The sequence below is a fragment of the Silene latifolia genome, chromosome 5 (assembly GCF_048544455.1).
Source record: "Silene latifolia isolate original U9 population chromosome 5, ASM4854445v1, whole genome shotgun sequence".
NCBI classification, from domain to species: domain Eukaryota; kingdom Viridiplantae; phylum Streptophyta; class Magnoliopsida; order Caryophyllales; family Caryophyllaceae; genus Silene; species Silene latifolia.
The window spans coordinates 10195660-10219558 of record NC_133530.1 but is presented as its reverse complement, the minus strand read 5'-3'; the positions used below and the strand labels follow the sequence as shown (position 1 = coordinate 10219558).

At 36.1% G+C, this 23899-nt stretch overlaps 1 protein-coding gene and 1 pseudogene across 1 annotated transcript; both read left to right on the top strand.

Annotated features, from left to right (window-relative positions):
- The first annotated feature begins 1902 nt into the window (after window positions 1–1902).
- Window positions 1903–7727, top strand: LOC141654808 (receptor-like protein EIX1; annotated as a pseudogene).
- Window positions 7728–8414: 687 nt separating this feature from the next.
- On the top strand, window positions 8415–23183 carry LOC141654807 (acidic endochitinase-like). The gene is made up of 4 exons (XM_074461923.1): window positions 8415–8486; window positions 10332–10420; window positions 21871–22171; window positions 22502–23183. Exons 1-4 carry the CDS (start codon window positions 8415–8417, stop codon window positions 23030–23032), a joined length of 993 nt encoding a protein of 330 aa, XP_074318024.1. The 3' UTR covers window positions 23033–23183.
- Window positions 23184–23899: the final 716 nt, after the last annotated feature.

Below are 23899 nucleotides of genomic sequence, written 5' to 3'. Positions count from 1 at the left end.
TGTTGTCACCGTAGAGCATACGACCCCCGGCAGTTAAGTGGTAACCAGTGATAACTCACAGTGGTAGGGAATTTGAAAGGTGATGGAGGCAGTTATGTCAGACATACCAACGTGACGCACAATAACCTTGCCGGTTGCTACACATCTACCCACTTTAAGACGTTAAATAACAGGTTAGCACACAATAGTACATTACCGGGCCTAACCCGAAAGGAAAAACCGGGGTGGAGAGACATTGTTGACAAAGTACAAGATCAAATGATTAGGCCATCAGTAACGATTGATGGTACAGGTGGCTGACAGTGCAATTAAAAAATCAAAAGTAACTACCTCAGCATCACGTTCAGAGATCCGCCTCATTAGCGGCGTCTAGAGCGAGCTGCGACAGGTGCCGAAACTAACAATCAAAGAAAGATTTCAGACCAGAGAGTCTTAAAATAACATGACATTTCTAAAACAAACAATGCAAGATTAACAAGAATGAAGCTGAAGACAACTGCAATCGATCTGTGGGTAATCCACCTTGGGCCAATTGAGTCTGCCAAACAGCTAGGTTGACACGTTCCCAGCCCAAAGGACGTTTCCATAGCTCCACAGGACATATCAAGATCTAGAACATAAAAGTAATGAATTAGTCGACGCTAATTACAAACAATATGAAATTAATACATACCTAAATACCGAATACGGATTTACCATAAACTCCAGGCCCTAACATAGAATATGCGCCCGGCCCGCGTGACTTATCTAAGCACACATAAAAGTTACACGAAAAATTTTTGAGGAGTTGAACATTAGTATAGGTGATAAATTCGTAAGTGAGAAAGTGAGAGTGGTTAAAGCACAGCTGTATCAAATCTTTCCCAAACAGCAAAATACAATTTAAGATGGCATAGCACTCGAATTAAAACTCTCAAGAATCAGTCAAAGCTCCAAACAATCTATGTCAACTACAGTCGCGGCAATGAGTGCTTTGTAGGCATTCTTGTTATTGCTCCCGGTATGTAAGATCTAAAAAATAAAATTCAGCAACAAGAAGTTAAAAAGATCATAAATTCTCAAATGTAAGAAATCATCAGTCACAAGCCGGAATTTAGTACAATCTCAGAATCCAGATAAAATACATCCATCCTAAATCTACGAATATTTACAACAAACCTAGAACCTAGAACACAATTGACAACTACAACCCTTAAAACCGAAAAAGGCGAATCTAGAACCCGAACTTTTGGCCGATTTTCGTTGCCCTCAACAACTACAAGCAACAACACCGCAATCACAACCACGGTCCACAAACCCCCAAAATATAATCAATATAATAAGTGAAAAAATCATATGATAGCAACAAATAAATCGGAAATTAAATTAAACTACCTAAAAATGAACCAAGTCAATTTGATCATACCTCATAAACTCAAATCGATTGACGACATGGCTGAGTTGCTCTAAATCCGCAAACAACCTTAAACAAAAAACTAAAAACAAAAGAATGGATTTGAGTCATTCGTGTTGACAATAGTTAAGTTAAAATTGATGACCACATAAACGTCATTATGATAAGGATTGAGAAAGGAACCCACATAAACAAAAAAACAAAAAAATCAGCAACATATTGTCTACTTAACAATAAGTTAAGACGAGAAAGGAACCAGATTAGTTTGAAAAAAATCAACAAATAATAGGATTCAAGATTAGAATTAAATACCTAGGTCTTGATTAGAGAACTGGATCCCGGCCGAGAAGCAACAGACGGATGAAAATGAGGAGAATGGAACCCAAAAAAGCACAGGTAAACTATTGAAGCAGGGGTTGAGGATCAAAGATGATGAGGGTTGAGAAGAGAGTTGTTGATGGTGAAGGCGCGAAGTAGGTTAGAGAGTGAGATGAGAGGCGTTAGAAAGAATGGAAAAGAATGAGTGGAGCAGAATGACAGAAAGAAAAGGTGATTCTGTGAGAGTGTGGCTGTAAGTAGTGAAAGAGAAATGGAGGGAGGAGATTCAAGAGGAGAAACCAAACGGAAGGTGAGGATTTCAGCGACACTATTCATATGAATAGTAGTAGGAAGTATAAACTTTTTAAGAGTTTAGGATAGAGAATGACACGTGGCATTTGAAGAAGTTGTGACACGTGGCAATAGAAGGGGTGGGCGGTTATTGCTTTAATATAATATATGATAATGTAATTAAGTGGGGTATGAGTGGAAAATGGTGGAGTTTGATGTAGAAGTAGTGGGGTATGAGTGACAAATATTGTAAATAAGTAATAGGGTATGAGGACAAAATGGTCATTTGACATTCTTTTTTAGGAAATAGGTAGAGTGGAGTTGAATGGATGGAAAAGGAAAGATGGTAGAGTGGAGTTGAATGGAGGAAGTATGAGTTAAATAAGGAGTTGTGGGGCCAAAACATTAAGAAAAGTAATAAAATAGGAGTAAAAGAGTTGTGTGGGATTTGATTATAGGAGAGAGAAATGAATAAAATAAGAGAAAAAATTACCAAAAAAGGAAAGGGGAACATTACTTGAATAATCCGTTTCGGGAAAGAGGGAACATTATAGCGAATTGGAGGGAGTATTTAAATGGGTGTAATGTCAATTTTGCTTGTTTATTTCTCATTTTTATGTCTTTAGTGATGATTTGTGGGACGATGTTATTCCGTAATTTGCGGGAACCCTTGAGGCAATTAGCAATGTACTAATAATTAAAATGGTCACCACCTCAGATAAAATAGGCACGATTCTTATGAAAAAATGTATCAAATGAAAGAGACATTTGGAGTAGAATCAATAGTAAAAAGGGTTACTAAAAATAAAGATACGATGAAATGGTATCTCAATAACTTAGTGGGAAACCGTATCTACAAAGTTTTTATGATCCACAAGACAAAGACTAGCTTAAGCATTGCGGCATTGGCAGCGAGTTGCACTGTAGAAGACCAAGACTTTTTAAACCATTGCACAACCTTTACCATAAAAGTATCAACCATGAAAACATTATGCACAAGACCAAGTCTTAATAATTAACAATAACACATCGTTTCCAAAATGACTTGGGTATAATAATTTTGTCACCTAACTTTCTTTTAGACATCCCACCAATTTTCATTGGTTATTATTGAATTTACATTTAATACCTGCACCCCGATTCTAGAAAGAGGATTCTCTCTAGTTTGTGTGGAGAACTGGACCATCCAATTCAATTCAACAAGTCTTTGCTTTGACGTGAATCCCGTCACGAGCTCGCGACTCTCACAAAAAGGAGAGAGAGCAAGGTGAAGACTACTGCGTGTGTTCTCACTCACCTCTCAATGGGTATTTTGTGAGAAAGAACGGTATCCGTCACAATGAGATTTTGTGTCAATTCAATGACCGTACATACATCTCGCCTAATTCTCCTAACTATACAATAAGTGAATATGTGTCCTAATCTACGTTGAAAAGTTTAGCCCAAGTTGCACTTGCACTAGAAGACCAAAACTTAAACAACTTGCTCAACCAGCACATAAATTTAGAACGATTATGAAAATATTATCCACAAGACCAGCACATAAATTTAGAACGATCATGCATTCACTCGTTAATTAATTCATAAAAATGTCTGCCCATAATTACGAAGTTTTTGCTTAAATGGGGTTGAAACCCAAACTATTTAACAAAATAGTGTCGGTTTCAAACTATTTACGAAAAATGGGTCCACATCATCATTTTTGGATTTCCTTTTTTTTTTTGAAATTTTTAGCTAGTCGCTATCCGGGACAGCGACAAGTTGTTTACCATAATAAGGTACTCGACAAGCTACTTTCATCACCTCCGTTCTCCTTGCTCAGACCACCAAATAACAAAATTTCACCTTCATTCTCTTCTTCTAGCTTCCCTTATCATATACAGATATTTGTTTGAGTTGTTAGCTCCATGATTTGCGAAAAAAAAAGACCCGCAATATCGCCGTTCACTAACGATTTCGGTTTCGCGGGAATCCATTTATATTATGTTAAAATGATTATTGGTATCGTATGAACTCGGTTTTTTGTAATTAAATGGTGGAATGGATTGAATGACGAAGAAGGTGATTGTATTTGGGGAATAAGGAAGCCATTGAAGAGCTGTGTGTATGGAGATGGGCAGATGGCTGCACTCTAGTTCGTGGGCATAACAGGAAAGAAGTGTAAATGCCGCCAAATATTTTGTATTCTTCAACACTGAATTGATTGATCTGATCTAAAGCTTAGTACAATCTCAATTTGTTGTTCTTAACACAGAATAAAATCAGAAATTGATTACGTACAAAACGAGTTCACACGATACCAATAATCACTGAGATGATATAAATGGATGCCGCGAAACCGAAATCGTTAAGTGAACGGCGATATTGCGGGCCTTTTTTTCCGCAAATCATGGAGCTAACAACTCAAAAAGATATCTGTATATGATAAGGGAAGTGAGAAGAAGAGAATGAAGGTGATATTTCGTTATTTGGTGGTCTGAGCAAGGAGAACGGAGGCGATGAAAGTAGCTTGTCGAGTACCTTATTATGGTAAACACCTTGTCGCTGTCCGGGATAGCGACTAGTTAAAAATTTCAAAAAAAAAAAAAGGAAATCCAAAAATGATGACGTGGACCCATTTTTCGTAAATAGTTTGAAACCGACACTATTTTGTTAAATAGTTTGGGTTTCAACCCCATTTAAGCAAAAACTTCCATAATTTCCCCCCTAAATTATATAATCACCTTTACCTTCTCCTGCTACTCTTTACTGCGTGGTTTACCTACTGTAGTTGCCAAGTTGGATCATCCAAGTTTAATAACAACACCATCCTTTGTGTAGAGAGTGAGAGAAATGCCCTGCTTCACTTAAAACAGGACATTCGTAACGACAGTTGTGGGATTCTCGATGATTGGGGACACACTCTAGACTGCTGTCAATGGCAAGGTATACGTTGCAACAACCAATCTGGCCATGTCATCGGTCTCAGTCTTTCTGGCTTTGTCACTGATTACGAAGTTTGTCTACAAGGTACACTCAGTATTTCTCTACTTAACTTGAAGCATTTGAAATATTTGGACCTTAGTTTTAATAATTTCCCAGAAACATTACCCAAATTTATAGGTTCACTAGCTACCTTAGAACACCTTAATCTCTCGGGTCTTTGGGTTTGGTGTGATTCCCCAAGAAATCGGAAATCTTTCTAGTTTAACATCTCTCGATCTTAGCAGTAACATTAATCTAAGGGCGGAAAGCTTGTGGTGGCTTTCGCGTTTGAGGTTGTTAAGGGAACTGGATTTAAGCGATATTGATCTGAGTACGACTGCAAACGCATGGCTCTCTATTGTTAACAACCTGCCTTTCTTACAAGAGCTTCGTTTGGATAATTGTAAACTATCTCTAAACTCACCACTTTCTCTTTCATATATTAATTCATCCACAACCCTTGGTGTCCTCAGCCTATCACATAATAACTTGAATGACACATCAATATTCGAGTGGTTGTTAAACTTGAGCGAACTTGAGTCCAGCCTTACATATCTTGATCTCTCTGAAAATCAGATGTTTGGAAATAATTTGCAATCATCTCAACGTTCAATGAAACGCCTTGATAATTTATGTAGCTTGCAAACCTTAAACTTAGAAGATACCAATCTCAACTACAAGTTCTCTGACATCATCCAATCCTTTTCTAAATGTCCACACAAGGCATTATTGTCCTTACGATTAAGTGGAAACCAAGTTTGGGGTTCGATTCCAGACAACATTGGCGCATTTTCTTCCTTAAGGGAATTAGACGTCGATGATAATCAACTCAATGGAACCATTAATCAATCACTTGGGAAACTCACGATGCTTAAGATTTTGGATTTGTCTTCAAATAATTTGCATGGAACCATTAGTCAATCACTTTGGAAATTGACGATGCTTGAGACTTTGGACCTTTCTTCAAATTATTTGAATGGAATCATCACAACTGCCCACTTATCAAATTTTTCAAAATTGCTTTTGTTGGACTTGTCTAAGAACACGGAAATTGTGGTTAACATTAGCGCAAATTGGATTCCTCCGTTTCAAATGTATACGCTAGTTTTGGGGTCATGCAAGATAGGCCCTTATTTTCCGATGTGGATCACAACTCAAAAAAACTTGTCATGGCTTGATATATCCAATGCTAGCATTTCAGGTACTATTCCTATTTCCTTTTGGAACTCAAGCGTGTGTTTGGGAATTAGATATCTAGACATGTCTCGCAATATGTTTAATGGTACAATTCCAGATGTATCAATCAGTTTTGACAACCAACCTGACATTAGACTTGGCTACAACCTCTTGGAAGGTGTAATACCCACATTTCTAAGGAACACTGTGTCCATTCTATACTTGAACAACAACAAGTTTTCGAAAGGCCTTACTCCTTTCTTGTGCCCACATACACAGACGCCTCTTTTCGATCTTGACCTATCAAGCAACTTCTTTTCAGAAGAGTTTCCGGACTGTTGGAACTATTTCGATAAATTAAATAACCTTCATTTAGAGAACAATAGTCTTTGGGGAAAGTTACCCACTTCTATAGGTGAGTTAAACCTTGGTGGTCTACACTTAAGCAACAATAATCTATCGGGTGAACTACCGGCGTCCTTGGTGAATTGCACGTCATTGCTAATTCTTGACCTTGCAAATAACTCATTTATTGGTCGCATACCCCCTGACATTGGGCATAATCTCGGATTTCTCGTAATTCTTAACCTACAAAGTAATCGCTTCGTTGGGGTTCTACCTACAAGCTTTTGTTATCTTTCTAACCTCCAATTCTTGGACCTTTCCGACAACTACATCTCTGGAACCATTCCAAGATGTTTATACAAGCTGGTAAGCATGACTCACACAGATGATGAGTCCATTGAAAGTTTGGGCCCGTATACAGACGGATATGCTTCCGATTATGAAAGCTTTACGTGGAAAAATAATGAACAAACATTCGCTGGTTTCAATTCGTTAATGTTACTAAAAGGCATTGATATTTCCAACAATAAGCTAGAAGGCGAGATTCCAGAAGGCATATCAAGTCTTGTTGGTTTGAAATTCTTAAATCTATCGAGAAACAATCTTACTGGTCCTATTATGTCAAAAATAGGCCAGTTGACGTCTTTGGAATCTCTTGATTTATCAAATAACCATCTCTCTGGTGAAATTCCTCTAAGCTTAACTCAAATTAGTGGTCTATCGGCCTTCGACATTTCCAACAATAGCTTGACAGGGGAGATCCCCATAGGCACACAATTACAAGGTTTTGATGCTTCATCATATATGGGAAACCCCGGACTTTGCGGAGCACCGCTTCCTAAATGTGCCGGAGATGAAGTACCTGCCATCGCACCAATTGGAGATGTCAAGCAAGACACGAAAGACGACTTCATGCTAGGAATGTACATAAGTGTTGTACTTGGAATCATTGTAGGATTTTGGGGAGTTTGTGGCACTTTAGTTCTGAAAAGATCATGGAGACAGGCCTATTTCCGATTCTATGAAGACACAAGAGACAAGATTTATGTTATATGGGTTGTTAAAATAGCCAAAGCTTGGAGGAGATCTTGAGGCTACTTGGTAAGTGTTTCTATCATATTTATGACTTCCTTTATAATTCATAATTAATGAAGTTTGTATGTTTTTTGTCTTTCTTTCACGGATTGATGTATATAATGTTAAACTTCTTCCGGTGCTTCTTGCAAGTTCGTAAACTCACCCCGTTTCAACCTATGCTAATGGGAATTCACTCAAACTTTTAGCGTCTTATGAAACTATATTATGTTATGCGATGCCAATTCAATAATTCAACTAGAACTCGCATCTAAATACCCATTAACTAACGCATTAAAAAATTAACATATAGAAATATTAACTCCAAATATGGTTTCGGATACTTCTATTGTATAACTGTGTCGTATGATAATTTATTTAACATATAGAAATATTAACTCCAAATGAGGAGCATAGCGAAGCTGCATGCCTATTGCCTATAGGTCGTGAGGTGCCCTGTGTTTTTTGTATGAGCTTATTAATTAATTTGATACCCTAGGCAATACTACAAAAAAAATTAAGTAGTTTCAGATCATAAATTTAATAAAGACAAGAATACGTCACATTTCACGTATCATTGGTTAAATTAACCGTAATACTTAAACTAGGTAACTACTATCGAAACCAGCTCATAAAACAAAGAATTTTAAGAAGGCAAAATAGCAGAGAAAGAATAATAGTGAAGATGAATTCAAATGAGCAGGGAAAGAACAACAGCAAAGTGAGAAACATGAACAAACTAACCTAGCAATGGTGCAGCCGTGGTTGGTTGCAGGCACAGTAATGGTGAAAGGGCAGAAGCGCCGATCATAGAGAAGGGACAGCAGTAACAATTACTTCAGCTGGTATTATGATGACTACTGCATTGGTGAAGCCTGAAGGTTGTGTGCAGTGTTATTATTTTCGCAGTGCGGCTTTTTTCCTGGTGATTGAAGCCTTACTTTCATTCTCTCGTTTTTGCTCAAATCATTATTACCATCTCTGTTGACTTCAAATGTTGGTGCTGGTTTCTGCAAAAGAAAACAATTCATACTAATTAGAATTTCGTTGGTAGTGCTTGGAAATGTGAATTTGATTTTATGTTGTAGAAATTAAAATGTTCCAATTTAACTCAATACAATCTTATATACCTGTTTAGAGATCATGTGCAATTCAATATCAAATTTCAATTTATCAATAATGTTTTGGGACCATGGCACCTCGACCAATTTGACAAGTCTATAATAGCAGATCAGATAGTGATGAAATTGAAATGACTACTATAAGTTATAAATTTGAAAGCTCCAAAATTTAACTAGGTTTTAATTGAAGGACAAAAAAAAAAAAAAAAAAAAAAAAGGGAATCGAGCCTAATTTCTATTCCAAATTCCAAGGTTTTAGTTCTAATAACTTATCAACGAACCCCAAATCATTGATTGATACAATAATTAACATTTTTAATCAAACATAATTGCAAAGCAAATCCAATCACAGAAACTTAATTACGATAAACAAACAAATTCAAACAACAAAAAACTATGTAGAATGATTAATAATCGATTTTAAATTGAAAATTAAGGGTTTTACCGGTTGTGGTCGCCTTCGCCGGTGTTCTCCTAGTTTGTATGATTAAAAAGAATGGAAACGTAATTAAGTGAATGTTTGTTATCTACGCATCCGCAACCGGGAAACTTGAAATAAAATCCGTGGTCTCATAATATACACTGGCGGCTGGCGGGTAAATTTGAGTGCCACAAATTGACGATGGTCCCGAAAATTTTTGCTGGATGCAAATTTGACACTCCGTTCAGGTCTTGTCGGGTTTGGGCCATATAGCCCATATTGGGTTACGGCGACATCTATATCGGTTTCGGTTGCCGGTCATTTGGATAGATTTGTTGGATTTTGTTTTGGTCATGTCATTATCACGCTCATTTATGGGATGGTTCATTACCGAGTCAGTTAATTATGATAATTTGTCAGGTTTGAATTGGGTTTTGATAGGGTTAGGTCTGGTTTTGCTTGGTTGATCATCAATTTATTATTTGATCGGCCTTTCTCAATAATTTTATTAGTTTGAGTTGATTTATGAGCAATTTTCTAACGAAGTTATAAGGTTAATTGGCTTTAAATCCTTTACAAAAGTTGTTCATAATGTTGGTTTCTGTTTGTTTTTATTGTCTTGACTTTTTATTTATGTTGAGGTTATATTTTGAGTTAATTCCTGGTTATCTTTCAATATTGTCAATTTTCGGGTTTACTTTCAAGGCAGTTTCAGGTTATCATTCGGGTCGGATCAAATTATGTATCAGGTCGATTCGTGTAACAAGTAATCTCAGGTCAGGTCGAGTTAGTTTTTGTGTGAAGAATCACATGCAAGTCTCCCACGTCGGAGAAATAGAGAAGAGTGATCTAATTTATAATCCAAGGGGCTACTCCTCCCATCGCCAATTGGTTTTGGGATGGAACCTCCTTGGTCTTGTAAGCCGGACTCTCTCTCCTTCATGCGGGTGTGGCCCAGACTCTATAACGGAACTTATCATTTTGAGTCGGACTTAATCGGGTTAGGTCGGGTTACGGACATAATCGGGTCGGGTCGCAATATTTTCGGAACATATCGGGTCGAGTTCGCTCGGATTTAGGTCGGGTCAAAAGTAATGTAGCACCCAATAAAAATGACCCAAAATTGTGATTCAAACGGAATTTCATTTCGTTTCCTGCTCAAAACCCCTTCAAAATTCCACCATCATGGCGGTCATCCCCATTTTCTTCTACTAATTTCCCACTCTAGAACCCTCGATTCGATTGCTTATCCGAGGAAGCAGTCACTTCCGAGCTCTGCATCAAAAGTTCCGTAATTTATTCCATCACAGTTGCCAGGTAATTCATGATTATGCCACTGGTATCATTCAATTTATTTAACATCCTGATTGTGTATTTGAGTTTCATTTATTTTATATTTTATGTTCTCGCCTTTATCATTCATCCAGCTAGTTCATGGGTTGTGTGACGATGTTATTCCGTAATTTGCGGGAATCCCTGAGGCGATATCTAATCCTTTATACGGAAATGGGTCAAGAGTTGAATGTTTGGGCAACTCCTCCGGGCGGATTAATCAAGAAAATTTTGTGTAGAATTAGAGCTTTGGATTTTTGTTATTCCTTTGCCGTAATTGTAGCTTGGTTTTGCAATGATAACTCCGTATATCTACAATACGGCCATTTACTAAAATATGTCGATGATTAACTAATTGGCGGGCTCCAGGAATAGTCGGAACCATGCCCAATCAAATAACCAATTGGCCATTTACTAAAATATGTCGATGATTAACAATTAATTGCTCATTTGAGGCGACACATTAAATTGTTTACGCTATCATTTTCACGATTAAGCCTAGGCCAGCCCTGCCAATCCACCTCCCTCATTGGTCTGGTTCGGGGTCCAGAAGGTTGAGTCCGGACAAGTTGGCCACCTCTAACTATATATATATTTGATGTACTCTAATTCTAACATGTTTGATTTACTCTATTATTCAACGTCTTCCTACCTCTATTATTTAACGATTTTCCTGCAACTTGTAGAGACAAAAGCATATATGTGTGAAAGGGAGTATTAGCATTCATACAGCATATATGTGTGTAGACAACTAAAAATAATTAAAAGAATGTTTGCAAGAAGACCAAGATTATTATAAAAAAATGACTTCTTTTGGTCTATGATATAACTATAAAATACTTCGTATCATTCAATCATATTATTATTTACACAACAATGACTTCCCATTTCACCCACATATCACATAATCAGATTCTTCTAGTACTCTTCTGTGCATGGCTAACCTATTTTAGTTGTCAAGTTGGATCATTAGAGTTTAATACCAACAACATCCAATGTGTGCAGAGTGAGAGAAATGCTCTGCTTCACTTCAAACAGGCTATTCTTGTCGATCATTGCGGACTCCTCGATGATTGGGGACACGATCAGATCACGCTGCCAATGGCAAGGTATTCGCCGCAACAACCAATCGGCTTTGTCATCGGGTCTCCAACTTTTCGGTTCGCTCTAATTATTATGGATACAAGCCTTGTCTAGAAGGTACACTCAACCTTTCTCTACTTGACTTGAAACATTTGAAATATTTGGACCTCAGTATCAATAGTTTCAGTGGACAATTACCCAAGTTTATAAGTTCACTCGCTAGTTTAGAACGCCTTAATCTCTCCAATCTTTGGGTTTGAGGGTGTGATTCCTCAAGGAATTGGAAATCTTTCGCATTAACATCCCTTGATCTTAAGGGTAACTTTAACATGAGGGTGGAAAGCTTGTGGTGGCTTTCACGTATGAGGCTGTTAAGGGAAGTAGATTTGAGTAATATTGATCTAAGTGCTACTACAAATACCTGGCTCTCTATCATTAACAATCTACCTTTCTTACGAGAGCTTCGTTTGGATAGTTGTGGACTATCTAAGTGTAGCTTACCATCTTCTCTTTCATATATTAATTCATCTACAACCCTCGGTATCTTGGACCTTTCACATAATAACTTGAATGACACATCAATCTTTGAGTGGTTGTTGAACTTGAACGGATTGAAGACCAGCCTTACATATCTTGACCTCTCTTTTAATATAGAAATGTTTGAAAATGATCTCCAACTCTCGGAAAGTTCAATGAAAGTCCTTGATAACTTATGTAGCTTGCAAACCTTGGACTTGACTTTTACCAATCTCAACTACAAGCTCAATGACATCATCCAATCCTTATCTACATGTCCACACAAGGCATTAGTGTCTCTAAAATTAAGTGGAAACCAAGTTTGGGGCTCCATTCCTGATAACATTGGCGCCTTTTCTTCCCTAAGGGAATTAGACGTCAGTCAAAATCAACTGACTGGCAACATTACTCAATCCCTTGGGAAGCTCACAATGCTCGAGAGTTTGCAACTTGCTACAAATTCTTTAAATGGAACTCTGACAACCGCACACTTATCAAACCATTCTAAATTACGTTATCTGAGGTTGTCATTTAACCCAGTAGTGATTAACATTAGTTCCAATTGGATTCCTCCATTTCAGTTGGATACGCTACTTTTGAGGTCATGCAAGATAGGCCCTTATTTTCCAAGGTGGATCACAACTCAAAAACACTTGTCCGAGCTTGATATAGCCAATGCTAGTATTTCAGACACTATTCCCGTTTCCTTTTGGAACTCAAGCTTGTGGTCGGGAATTAGTTATCTAGACATGTCTCACAATATGATTAATGGTACAATTCCAGATGTATCAATCATTTTTGACAACCTCCCTGAAATTGAACTTGGTTACAACCTCTTGGAAGGTGTAATACCCACATTTCTAAGGAATAATGTATCCATTCTACATATAAACAATAATAAGTTTTCAGAAGGCCTTTTTCCATTCTTGTGCCCACAAACACAAATGCCTCTTTCTGATCTTGACCTATCAAACAACTTTTTTTCAGAAAACTTGCCGGATTGTTGGAGCTATTTCGATCAATTAATTAACTTGCATCTGGAGAATAATAGTCTTTGGGGAAGTTTACCGACCTCTATGGGTGCGTTAGACCAACTTTCTGGTTTACACTTGAGCAACAATAATTTATCGTAGTTTCTGGCATCCCCTGGTGAATTGTACGGCGTTGGTAATTCTGGACCTTGCAAATAACTCATTGATTGGTCATATACCCCCTAACATTGGACATAGTTTTGGAAGTCTTGCCATTCTTAGCCTACGAAATAATAGCTTTCTTTGGGTTCTACCTACAAGCTTTTGTGATCTTTCTAACTTACAAATCTTGGACGTTTGATAACAACATCTCCGGAACCATTCCGAGATGTTTATACAAACTGTTAAGCCTAGCTAACACACATGAAGGGTCCACTCGATTGTTACGCGGCGATAATTATTATGATGATGCACGCGTGATGTGGAAAAAAAATGAACAAACATTTGGTGGTAGCGATTCATTAGGATTACTTAAAGGCATTGATATTTCTAACAATAAGCTAGAAGGCCAAATTCCAGAAGGCATATCAAGTCTTGTTGGATTGAAATTCTTAAATCTATCGAGAAACAATCTTACTGGTCCTATTATGTCAAAAATAGGCCAGTTGACGTCTTTGGAATCTCTTGATTTATCACATAACCATCTCTATGGTGAAATTCCTCTAAGCTTAGCTCAAATTAGCTATCTATCGTCATTCGACATTTCCAACAATAACTTGAGTGGGAAGATCCCCATTGGCACACAATTACAAGGTTTTGATGCTTCATCATACATGGGAAACCCCGGACTTTGTGGAGCACCGCTTCCTAATTGTGCCGGAGACGGAGTACCTGCCATCGCACCAATTGGAGATGTCAAGCAAGACACGATAGACGACTTCATGCTAGGACTGTACATAAGTGTTGTACTTGGATTGATCGTAGGATTTTGGGGAGTTTGTGGCACTTTAGTCCTGAAAACATCTTGGAGACATGCTTATTTCCGATTCTATGAAGACACAAGAGACAAGATTTATGTTATATGGGTACTTAAAATTGCCAGATCTTGGAGGAGATCTTAAAGCTACTTTAGTAAATCTTCCTGTCATATTTTTGTTATCAACATTCTTGTTTACAGTTTGTAATTCTTACTTATTAAAAAGTCCGAATGTTTTTCTTTCTTTCTTATTTTGATTTTGATTTACAGTTGTGTATAATCTTATGATTCAATGAACTAAGATGACATGACTGATCACGTTTCTGTGATGGATATAAAGTTTGTATAAATTATTATGATGTGTGAACCATACTAATTCATCCAATCATCCCCATGTTCCTCGGCTGCAAGCCTTGTAGAAAATTAGAAATGAAGAAGATTCAAGGCAAGTCTGTAGCGGTTTGCATAGTCGTCGGGATCTTGGGTATGATATCAACTGTGGTGGGTCTTGTGTTTGAGTTGAGCTGGAGTAATGATGACTACTGCACAGGTGAAGATGAAGATTGTTTGCAGTGTGATTATTTTCGCAGTGCGACACTCTAGCTGGTGATTGCAGCCTCAGTTTCTGTCATTTTTGCTCAAATCATCATTAGCATCTCAACTAACTGTAGTTGTTGCAGTGGCCGTAATTTGTCTTCCTCTTCACAGATGAAAAATTCTGTGGTTGTTCGCGGGCTGTGCCGGGACAGTCTCTCCTGGTCGGGCCCTGAACCGGCCCGTTGCAGGGGAGGCCTTGGCCGTGTCGGGATGGCTGCTGGAATGCTGGTGTTACCCGGGCCACACCTGTGGAGGGTAGATGACGGGCCGGACTGGCAAGCTTGGTTATAATTAATTTTTTTCCTAAAACAGCAGCTCTCCTATAGGACCGTCCTATAATATAGGACAGGCCCAATAGAAGATGTTAGCCCAACAAATGGATGATAAACCAAACTGAAAATAAGAATAATACAAAACCCCTACGCTACACTGCTACACTGCCCTTTCAAGCCAACTCCCTTCATCTCTGTTTGCAGCCCACAAGTACGACATCACTAACACCGCCTCCTTACCGTCACCGCCGTTGTCCTTCCCATCAACTCCTTTTGCCCTTTCTGATTTATCCCTCCACCAATCAATTAAAACTAAAAAGTTAAGAACCCGACAATCATTGCCAAAGGCTCCTCGACGACGACCACCGACAACCAGGTTTTGTATTTGATCTTCAAATTTCCAGTTTTTAAAGTTGAGTACTTTAATTTTGTTTTAAAATGGATAATTTCGAGTTTTAAATTGAAAACTATAAGTTTTAAATGGAAAACTTTGAGTTTTGTTTAAATTCCCCATATGCTTATTTTAATCGTCTTATATTTTTGATTTCAAAACTCACAATTTTAACTTGAAAACTCATATAAAAGCAATAACATCTCAAGGTTTTTAATTTGATTATTTTCTTTATTTATGTTAAGGTTTTAGTTTAATGACTACTAAATTTAGTTTGAAACCTTAACATTATACATTAAAAAACCATATTATTGAGTTGAATGATTGTGAGGAGGTTGCAATCTGGATTGCGCATCGTCGAGCCGGATTGGAGGTTGTCGTTGCTGTGGGGTCTTGGCGAGGACTGGATGTTGGTTTCTTATTTTTGGGAAGATGACAGTCATCATTTCGTAATTAGTGTTATTAGCAAGTATTAAGTAGCATTTGGTTTTTTGGGCTTTAATTTAATGGACTGGTCTTATACTATAAGACTGTCTTATTAAACAATTTGTGTTTCCCAAAATGACAGGCCAAGGCGTTTTGGGTTTGATATGCAAGCATGGGCCGGTCAGGGGTAAGGATGGGTCAGACGGGCCGGGGTCAGAGGAGGCCCATGTATCAAAGGCGGTTTGATACAAAACGAAGTGTATCAAAGATTCAAAGCATGCGATGTTAATTAAAAACTAGTGCTAATTAGTTACCTTTATATTATGGTCTTATATTCACGATAGTTGTTAAATTCTTTAACAATTTTATCTAAAAAAAGTCGTACAAATTTTACGGAATTTACACTAATAATTAACTAAAAGCGAATTAATGAACATTTTAATTAACATCGCTAAACTCATTGGTATATCCAATTCCAATTTATAAACTATACATCCAGATGTCAATGCTATTATACATCCAAGAATATTTAGTTTTTATCAATTTAATCCAATTCAACCCCCCCCCCCCCCCCCCCTCCCTCCCCCCTCCCTCCTCTCTATATATAACTGCTTCCATATCTTTTTAACTGATTTCCATCTTCCACCATTATGCAGTTAATTAATCGTCTTCTCCCCTTCAATTATTATTCTATCAACTATTATATCTCTCCTTCTTCAACCAGAATCAATAAGAATTTAACCAATTTTTAGCATCAATAGTGGACGAAGCTTCAATGGCGGATGAAACATCACATATATCATCATCAATGGAACCTGAAAATCAAAGGAGCATGAAACGTCAATGAAAAATGAAACATTTAACTCTGAAACAATGGTTTGGAAAGACAATTATAAATTACATCTACTTATATTCTTGAAAGTTTAAGCTCGTATTCTTTTTATAGTAACTCGTATTCTTTTCATAATAGCTCGTATTTTTTGAAAGTACATTACATTTAAGTTTAAGCTCGTTTTCTTTTCATATTAGCTCATATAATTTTCATAGTAGCTCGTATTATTTTCATAGTAGCTCGTATTTTTGAAAGTACATTACAATTAAGTTTAAGCTTATATTCTTTTCATAATAGCTCGTATTCTTCATGTGCGTACAATTTACGAGTTCATAGACATTTAAGCCCAACAATCGGAATTGATTAGACTTAAACGAGTATGAAGGACTTGCATATTAAGGAACATTGGAGGAATGTCGATAAGAGAAGTTTAGAGGGAGGGTTTTACAATTATCGTTTGGTTATACGGAGATTTGGAGAGACATAGTGTTTAATTCTAAAAAAATACTCCCCCCATTATACTATATATGACGTTTAACAAAAAAACACAAGTATTAAGAAATTTCTTTACCCAGCATCCCCTATTTACTAAATGAATAGGTGATCTCTATCATTTTTCCGGCAAAATGTATATTTTCAAAAAAGGAAACTAATGACAATTATGTCCATTCATTAAATAAGGAAACTAACAATTACAATTTATTCATTTATTATATTTTCATTAAAATTAGTCTTTTCATCAAATTATATTATAGCTATAGTATTTTAACAAATAAAATTAAATTGATATAAAATCATAAATTGCTAAATCTTTTACTGATGCTATTATTAGATGATGAGTTAACCCATATTCCGTGTAAAGCCAAAACTAGAAATCGTTGTTATTACTTTCGTGACAAAAAAATGAAAATAAAATAAAATTGAAACTCATTAGCTTTATCTATAAAATTATTTTCATTAAAATACATTTTAACTAATTTCTCAATTCTCTTAACTAATTTTCAGTTATAACTTTTATTATCAAAGCAAAATACAATGATGAAAAATGTAAACAACTATAAGGTACCAATATTATATAAATAATTTTATAAAAAAATATTAAACTTTAAGTACCGTGCATATAATGCACGAGATCTAAACTAGTTATGATACTCCCTCCATTTTTTAATATATGACGTTTTGTTTTTCGAGGCGAGCCTTTGACTTTAATATTTACAAAAATATAATTGGTAAAAAATTATAAAAATTATACCATTAAATTCCTTATGAAAAATTCTTTGATATGAGTATACATATCACTATATTTAATCATATAATTTGAGAGATATTGAAGAGAGAAGTATGTGTCTCAAAATGTGAGAAAGTCATATATAGAAAAATAGAGGGAGTATTAATTAAGGAGTGTTTATGTCTTTGAAAATAGAAAATTTACTCTCCCAAGCAAATTAACTCTCTCAATTTAAAAGCAAATTTATTGAAAACAGACAATTTGCATTTAATACATTAATTATGGGCTTTGAAAATTGTAAAACGTCATCAAAAGAGTAATTTTTATTAAGTGCTTATTATATTGTATAATGGAGGAAGTATTAAATTAGGCTTCAATTAAATATACTATAAATAGAGCAGTTTTGTAATGCTAATCCCACCTACTACTAAGAGAATAAAAACTCTTAGTAGTTTTCCCGCCTAAGAAAATAACTCTCAAAACTATATATATGGAAACAATATTACATTTATATTTACCTCTTTTACAAGAAATAATTATTATCCTTAATTTATTAGTATACAATAATTTCCATAAATGTTATCCTTCATCAGTTACACTCTAAAATTACGCAAATCTCCTTTTATCTTTTTATAGTATTATCCTTCATCATTTAGACTCTAAATATAGTTTTCTAAATGACGTAACAAATTTTTATGTATTTTCTTTATTACAAATAAAAAATAAAAATAAAAAATATTAATTAATTATTTGTAAATTGTCTTTTAAATGCGTAATATACTGTTTTTACATGTTTTCGTTATAAGGTAATACGCATTTTAATTAGATCTTACATCACTTAATTTTATTTTATGTCATATCCTATACCGATATAACATTACAATGTTATTTTTAACAGTAAACTAAAAACAGTTTTAGACAAAAATAACTTAAAACTTTCGTTTTCTACCTCTTACTAAGATTATATTTAGTACTCCGTACATTATAACATTAAACTCCAGGTATAGTTAATTTATATAATTAATTTAGTAAGAAAATTTCTTTATAAAACAAATCTAAAAAATACCGTGCTGTAGCACGGGAACTATACTAGTATACAAGTGAATGTATAACCGTATTTGTGATCCAATTCGCGTAATTTATGGACAAAATGACAAAGAATAAAGGAAATGCCCCTGACCCAAAATTGTGATTCAAACGAATTTCATTTCGTTTCCTGCCCACTTCCTTTTCCTTTGATTACCCTAAATTTTCCACTTCAAAAACCCTTGATTCGATCGTCACTTCCGAGCTCTGCATCAAAAGATTCGTAATTTTTTCCGTCTCAGTTGCCAGGTAATTCGTGATTATGCCTGATTGTGATTATTTATTTGAGTTTGATTAATTTTATATTTTGATGTTATCCCCTTTATTATTCATCCACCTAGTTCATGATTATGCCTGGAATTTACATTTAAATGGGTATAATGTCAATTTTGCTTGTTTATTTCTCATTTTTATGTGTTATTCCGTAATTTGCGGGAACCCTTGAGACAATTAGCGATGTTCTATAAAATTTGCTATAATTCGAAGTGGACCGTGACAAAAAGTTAAAATTAATGGAAAACTCGACCTTCTATAAAATTTTAAAGACGCCTAGTCGGAAAACAATATGCCTATTATTACACTATTGATTGAAACTTACGATGAGAAAAAAAACAAGCTTTTATATTGGCCAAAAGTGGTGCTAGTTATGTGTTGATGAGGCGGCATTTCGTTTGGGAATGAAAGCCGGATGGAAAGTTTATATTGTGAGTGACACATCACCAGCTCACGATTTCGTTCCGCAATTCATCACAGATATTGCTACGAGTACTTCATAGTGCAAAAAAGACATCAGATGATGAATAAAAATGCTTTATATAAAATGCAACAATTATTTGAAAAATAATTAGGACAATAAAACATACATCTTCAGGACTTATATTGTGCTGAAAGTCTCTGAAGGAGCATTTTTAGTCATCAACTGATGTCGTTTTTGCACTATGGGAGTACTCGTAGTAATATCTGTGATGAATTGCGGAACGAAATCATGGGCCGGTGATGTGTCACTCACTATATAAACTTTCCCTCCGGCTTTCATTCCCAAAAGAAATGCCGCCTCATCAACACATAACTTGCACCACTTTTGGCCAATATAAAAAGCCTGTTTTTTTCTCATCGTAAGCTTCAATCAATAGTGTAATAATCGGTATATTGTTCTTCCGACTAGGCGTCTTCAAAATTTTATAAAAGATCGAGTTTTCCATTAATTTTAGCTTTTTGTCACGGTCCACCTCGAATTCTGGCAATTGACGCCCTTGTTTCAAAACATACATCTTTAATTTGAATTTGTAGACAACAACAAAATATCACAATTTCAGCACACATGAAAATCCTCAGTTGTAAAAAGAACAAAATTGGATATTGGCGGAAACATCACTCAAAAGAATAGCAAGAATAAACCCAAACAATGACGCACATCACGATATCATACCAAAACATTAAATAGTAACGAAATCAAAACTTTGCTTAATTGCAGCAATCAAAACTTTGCTTAATTGCAGCAATCATACCTTGATTTGAGTTCATTTTAGAATGAACCAAAACAATGGAGGCAAAGAGAGAGGTGCGTTTGCTAGGGCTCAACCGCTTCAAATTCTATTTTGTGAACTTGTGCAATGATGACTAATGAACAAGGAACTCAACCATTTCAAATCTTTTTTTGAATTTCAATTGAGAATGGCTGGTCATTATCCGGTTAAATCAGGGGTCAGGGTCAATAATTTGCAATTGTGGATAGTAACTTATTAAACCAGCACAATCTTTACCAGCCTTACAGATCAGATCTTGATCTTGATCTCTCTGAAAATCAGATGTTTGGAAATCATTTGCAATCGTCTGGACGTTCAATGAAATGCCTTGATCATATGTGTAGCTTGCAAACCTTAGACTTGACTTGATTGATACCAATCTCAACTACAAGCTCAGTGACATCATCCAATCCTTTTCTAAATGTCCAAACAAGGCATTATTGTCCTTACAATTAAGTGGAAACCAAGTTTGATACCAATCTCAACTACAAGTTCAGTGACGTCATATTTTTGTTATCAACATTCTTGTTTAGAGTTTGTAATTCTTACTTATTAAAAAGTCCAAATGTTTTTCTTTCTTTCTTTTTTTGATTTTGATTTACAGTTGTGTATAATCACTAGCATTATTTTTGCCAGAGTCCTGAACCATTTGGTTGAATCTTATGATTCAACGAACTAAGATGACATGACTGATAACGTTTCTGTGATGGATATAAAGTGTGTATAAATTATTATGATGTGTGAACCATACTAATTCATCCAATCATCCCCATGTTCCTCGGCTGCAAGCCTTGTAGAAAATTAGAAATGAAGAAGATTCAAGGCAAGTCTGTAGCGGTTTGCATAGTCTTTGGTATCTTGGGTATGATGAAGTAATGATGACTACTGCACTGGTGAAGATTGTTTGCCGTGTGATTATTTTCGCAGTGCGGCACTCTACCTGGTGATTGCAGCCTCAGTTTCTGTCATTTTTGCTCAAATCATCATTAGCATCTCAACTGACTGTGGTTGTTGCAGTGGCCGTAATTTGTCTTCCTCTTCACAGATGAAAAATTCTAGAAGAAAGTATTTCATAAATTGGATTCCCTAATTAGTTGCACTGTCAAATGTCCCGGCAAGACTAGTACGCCGATTTGTGACAGTGGAGCGACATGAGACCCAACAGAACCGCTCAGAATTCTTGTGATGATTCAAGCTTGAGTTGCATTCATCAGTTGAGTGTTTATTGTTTTTCTATCTAGTTATGTATGATTTGTGAGATTAAAATTAAACATTATGTCATTCACCACAGGCCTTATTTGTCATTTCTGTAAGGTTTTAATCAGAGAAGTTGGAGGATTTAAACCCTTGTTCAAATCGTTTCTACATTATTTGTTATTTCTGTCGACTTATTGTAAGACACGATCTCTTTCGCGTAGTTTATAATCGGAAAATAGATGCTGCTACTGTAATATAAAATAGCAATCATTCAATTTGAAGTCAATGGGTCAATAACATTACCATTGTTAATCCTCACATCTCTATTGGTCAGTCTCTGCAATGGTGCTGGAATCGCTACGTACTGGGGCCAAAACACGGGGGAAGGCACCTTAGCGGCTGCTTGTGCTACTGGAAATTACAAATATATAAATATAGGATTCCTGAATGTCTTTGGAAATGGTCAAACACCTCAATTGAACTTGGGTGGTCACTGCAGCCCAAATATTGCAGGAAGTTGCAGTAGCATCGGAAATGATATTGCTGGTTGCCAAAGTAGCGGTATCAAAGTACTTCTCTCATTGGGTGGCGCTGCTGGCACTTACTCCCTTTCCTCGCCTTCTGACGCACAACAGGTCCTACCTAATCCCTTCTGTAACTTCTTTCTAATCTTTTATACTCCCTCCGTCCCGGTCATTTGTTGTCCTTTTCCATATTGAGGTGTCTCAGTAAATTGTTGTCCTTTCTATTTTAAGAATGTATTTGATGAGTAATTTGATCATTCACACTCAATTTGTTCCACTTGTCATTTTGTAATTGGTCCTTCCTCTTTCCTTGATCTTTGTGCCAAAACCAAAGGACAACAATTGCCTGGGACAGAGGGAGTATTTAATACGGAGTAGATAGTTTAATTATTGTAATTAAGACGGTTTAAGGACTTACTTTTTGTTGATTTCTGTCCATAGGTTGCAACCTTCCTTTGGAACAACTTCTTAGGCGGAACCTCAAACTCCTGTCCTTTCGGAAACGCGGTTCTAGATGGCATAGATTTCGACATAGAAGCTGGTACAGGGGCAAACTATGATGTCCTAGCCAGAGCACTACAAGAATTCAGTACCCCACAAAGGAAGGTCTATCTGTCTGCTGCTCCACAATGTCCTTTTCCTGATGCACATCTAAGTACTGCCATTAATACCGGTGTTTTCGACTTCGTTTGGGTTCAATTTTATAACAACCCTATGGCTGCTTGCCAATATAATGGCAACACTAACCAGCTACTTAGCTCCTGGAGGAAGTGGTCTACTGTCAATGCTGGCCAAGTATTCCTCGGCATTCCTGCTGCCACAGGAGCTGCTAATAACGGTTTTATTCCGCCTCAAGTTCTCATATCTCAAGTATTACCGACAATTAAATCGTCGCCTAAGTATGGAGGGGTGATGCTCTGGTTTAGGTTCTTTGACACCACTTATAGTAGCGCCATCAAGGGTAGTATCTAAGGCCTCGATTCACCAGATTGAGACTACTAGTGTAATCGAAAGAACCTATAGCAGTGTGTTCTTTTTCGACTGAATAAATGAATGGCTGTAATTCTGTAATCTGTAATTCTGTATGTTGTATGAAGTTACTGCAAAGTAGTTCTCCCTCTTGAATTCACCCATCATCACCACTAGCATCTTGTACTATAACAAAGACGGTACGTTATAAATACTCGAACACAATACGATTACAAAGGAATTTCAGAAATAATAGATCTACAAATATAAAAGCGTACAAGTTTGTATATAATTATTCGGTAACTATTTGAAGAAGTTTCGGTGAAATCAAAGTTGGTATTACATGACGAATATAAGAATGACTCGGAAAGACGCAAAGCTTTCGTTGGCCAGATTATAACGAATCATCGAGAAGTACTTAAAGCTGACACGATCACGAAACCATAACTCTCCATCTATCATGCCAAGAGGCTTTATAACACGGGTATTATAGGTCCATTTACTATTACTGACATTGGTAGCAATTGCTTCAATATCCATCCTAGTGATTTTATTCCACCCACTACATTTTACGTCTGTCAACTTTCGAAACGTCTATATACCACGCTTATTCATGTCACCTACCGTCCATTTACTTATACTAACCTTGCTAACACTGTTATTATAGGTCCCTAATATTGCTAACAGAATCCCCTTTTTTGTAATACTACTAACAAATAAAAATTTTCAATAGTTTTCCCTCTAAAAGGAATCTGGCTAGATAAGGAAACAAGTCGTTATTTTTATTAAATTATTATCATTTAATTAAGATATAATTTTTAATTATTATAATCTTTTTTTTGAATAGATTATAATATTTTAATTTAAAAA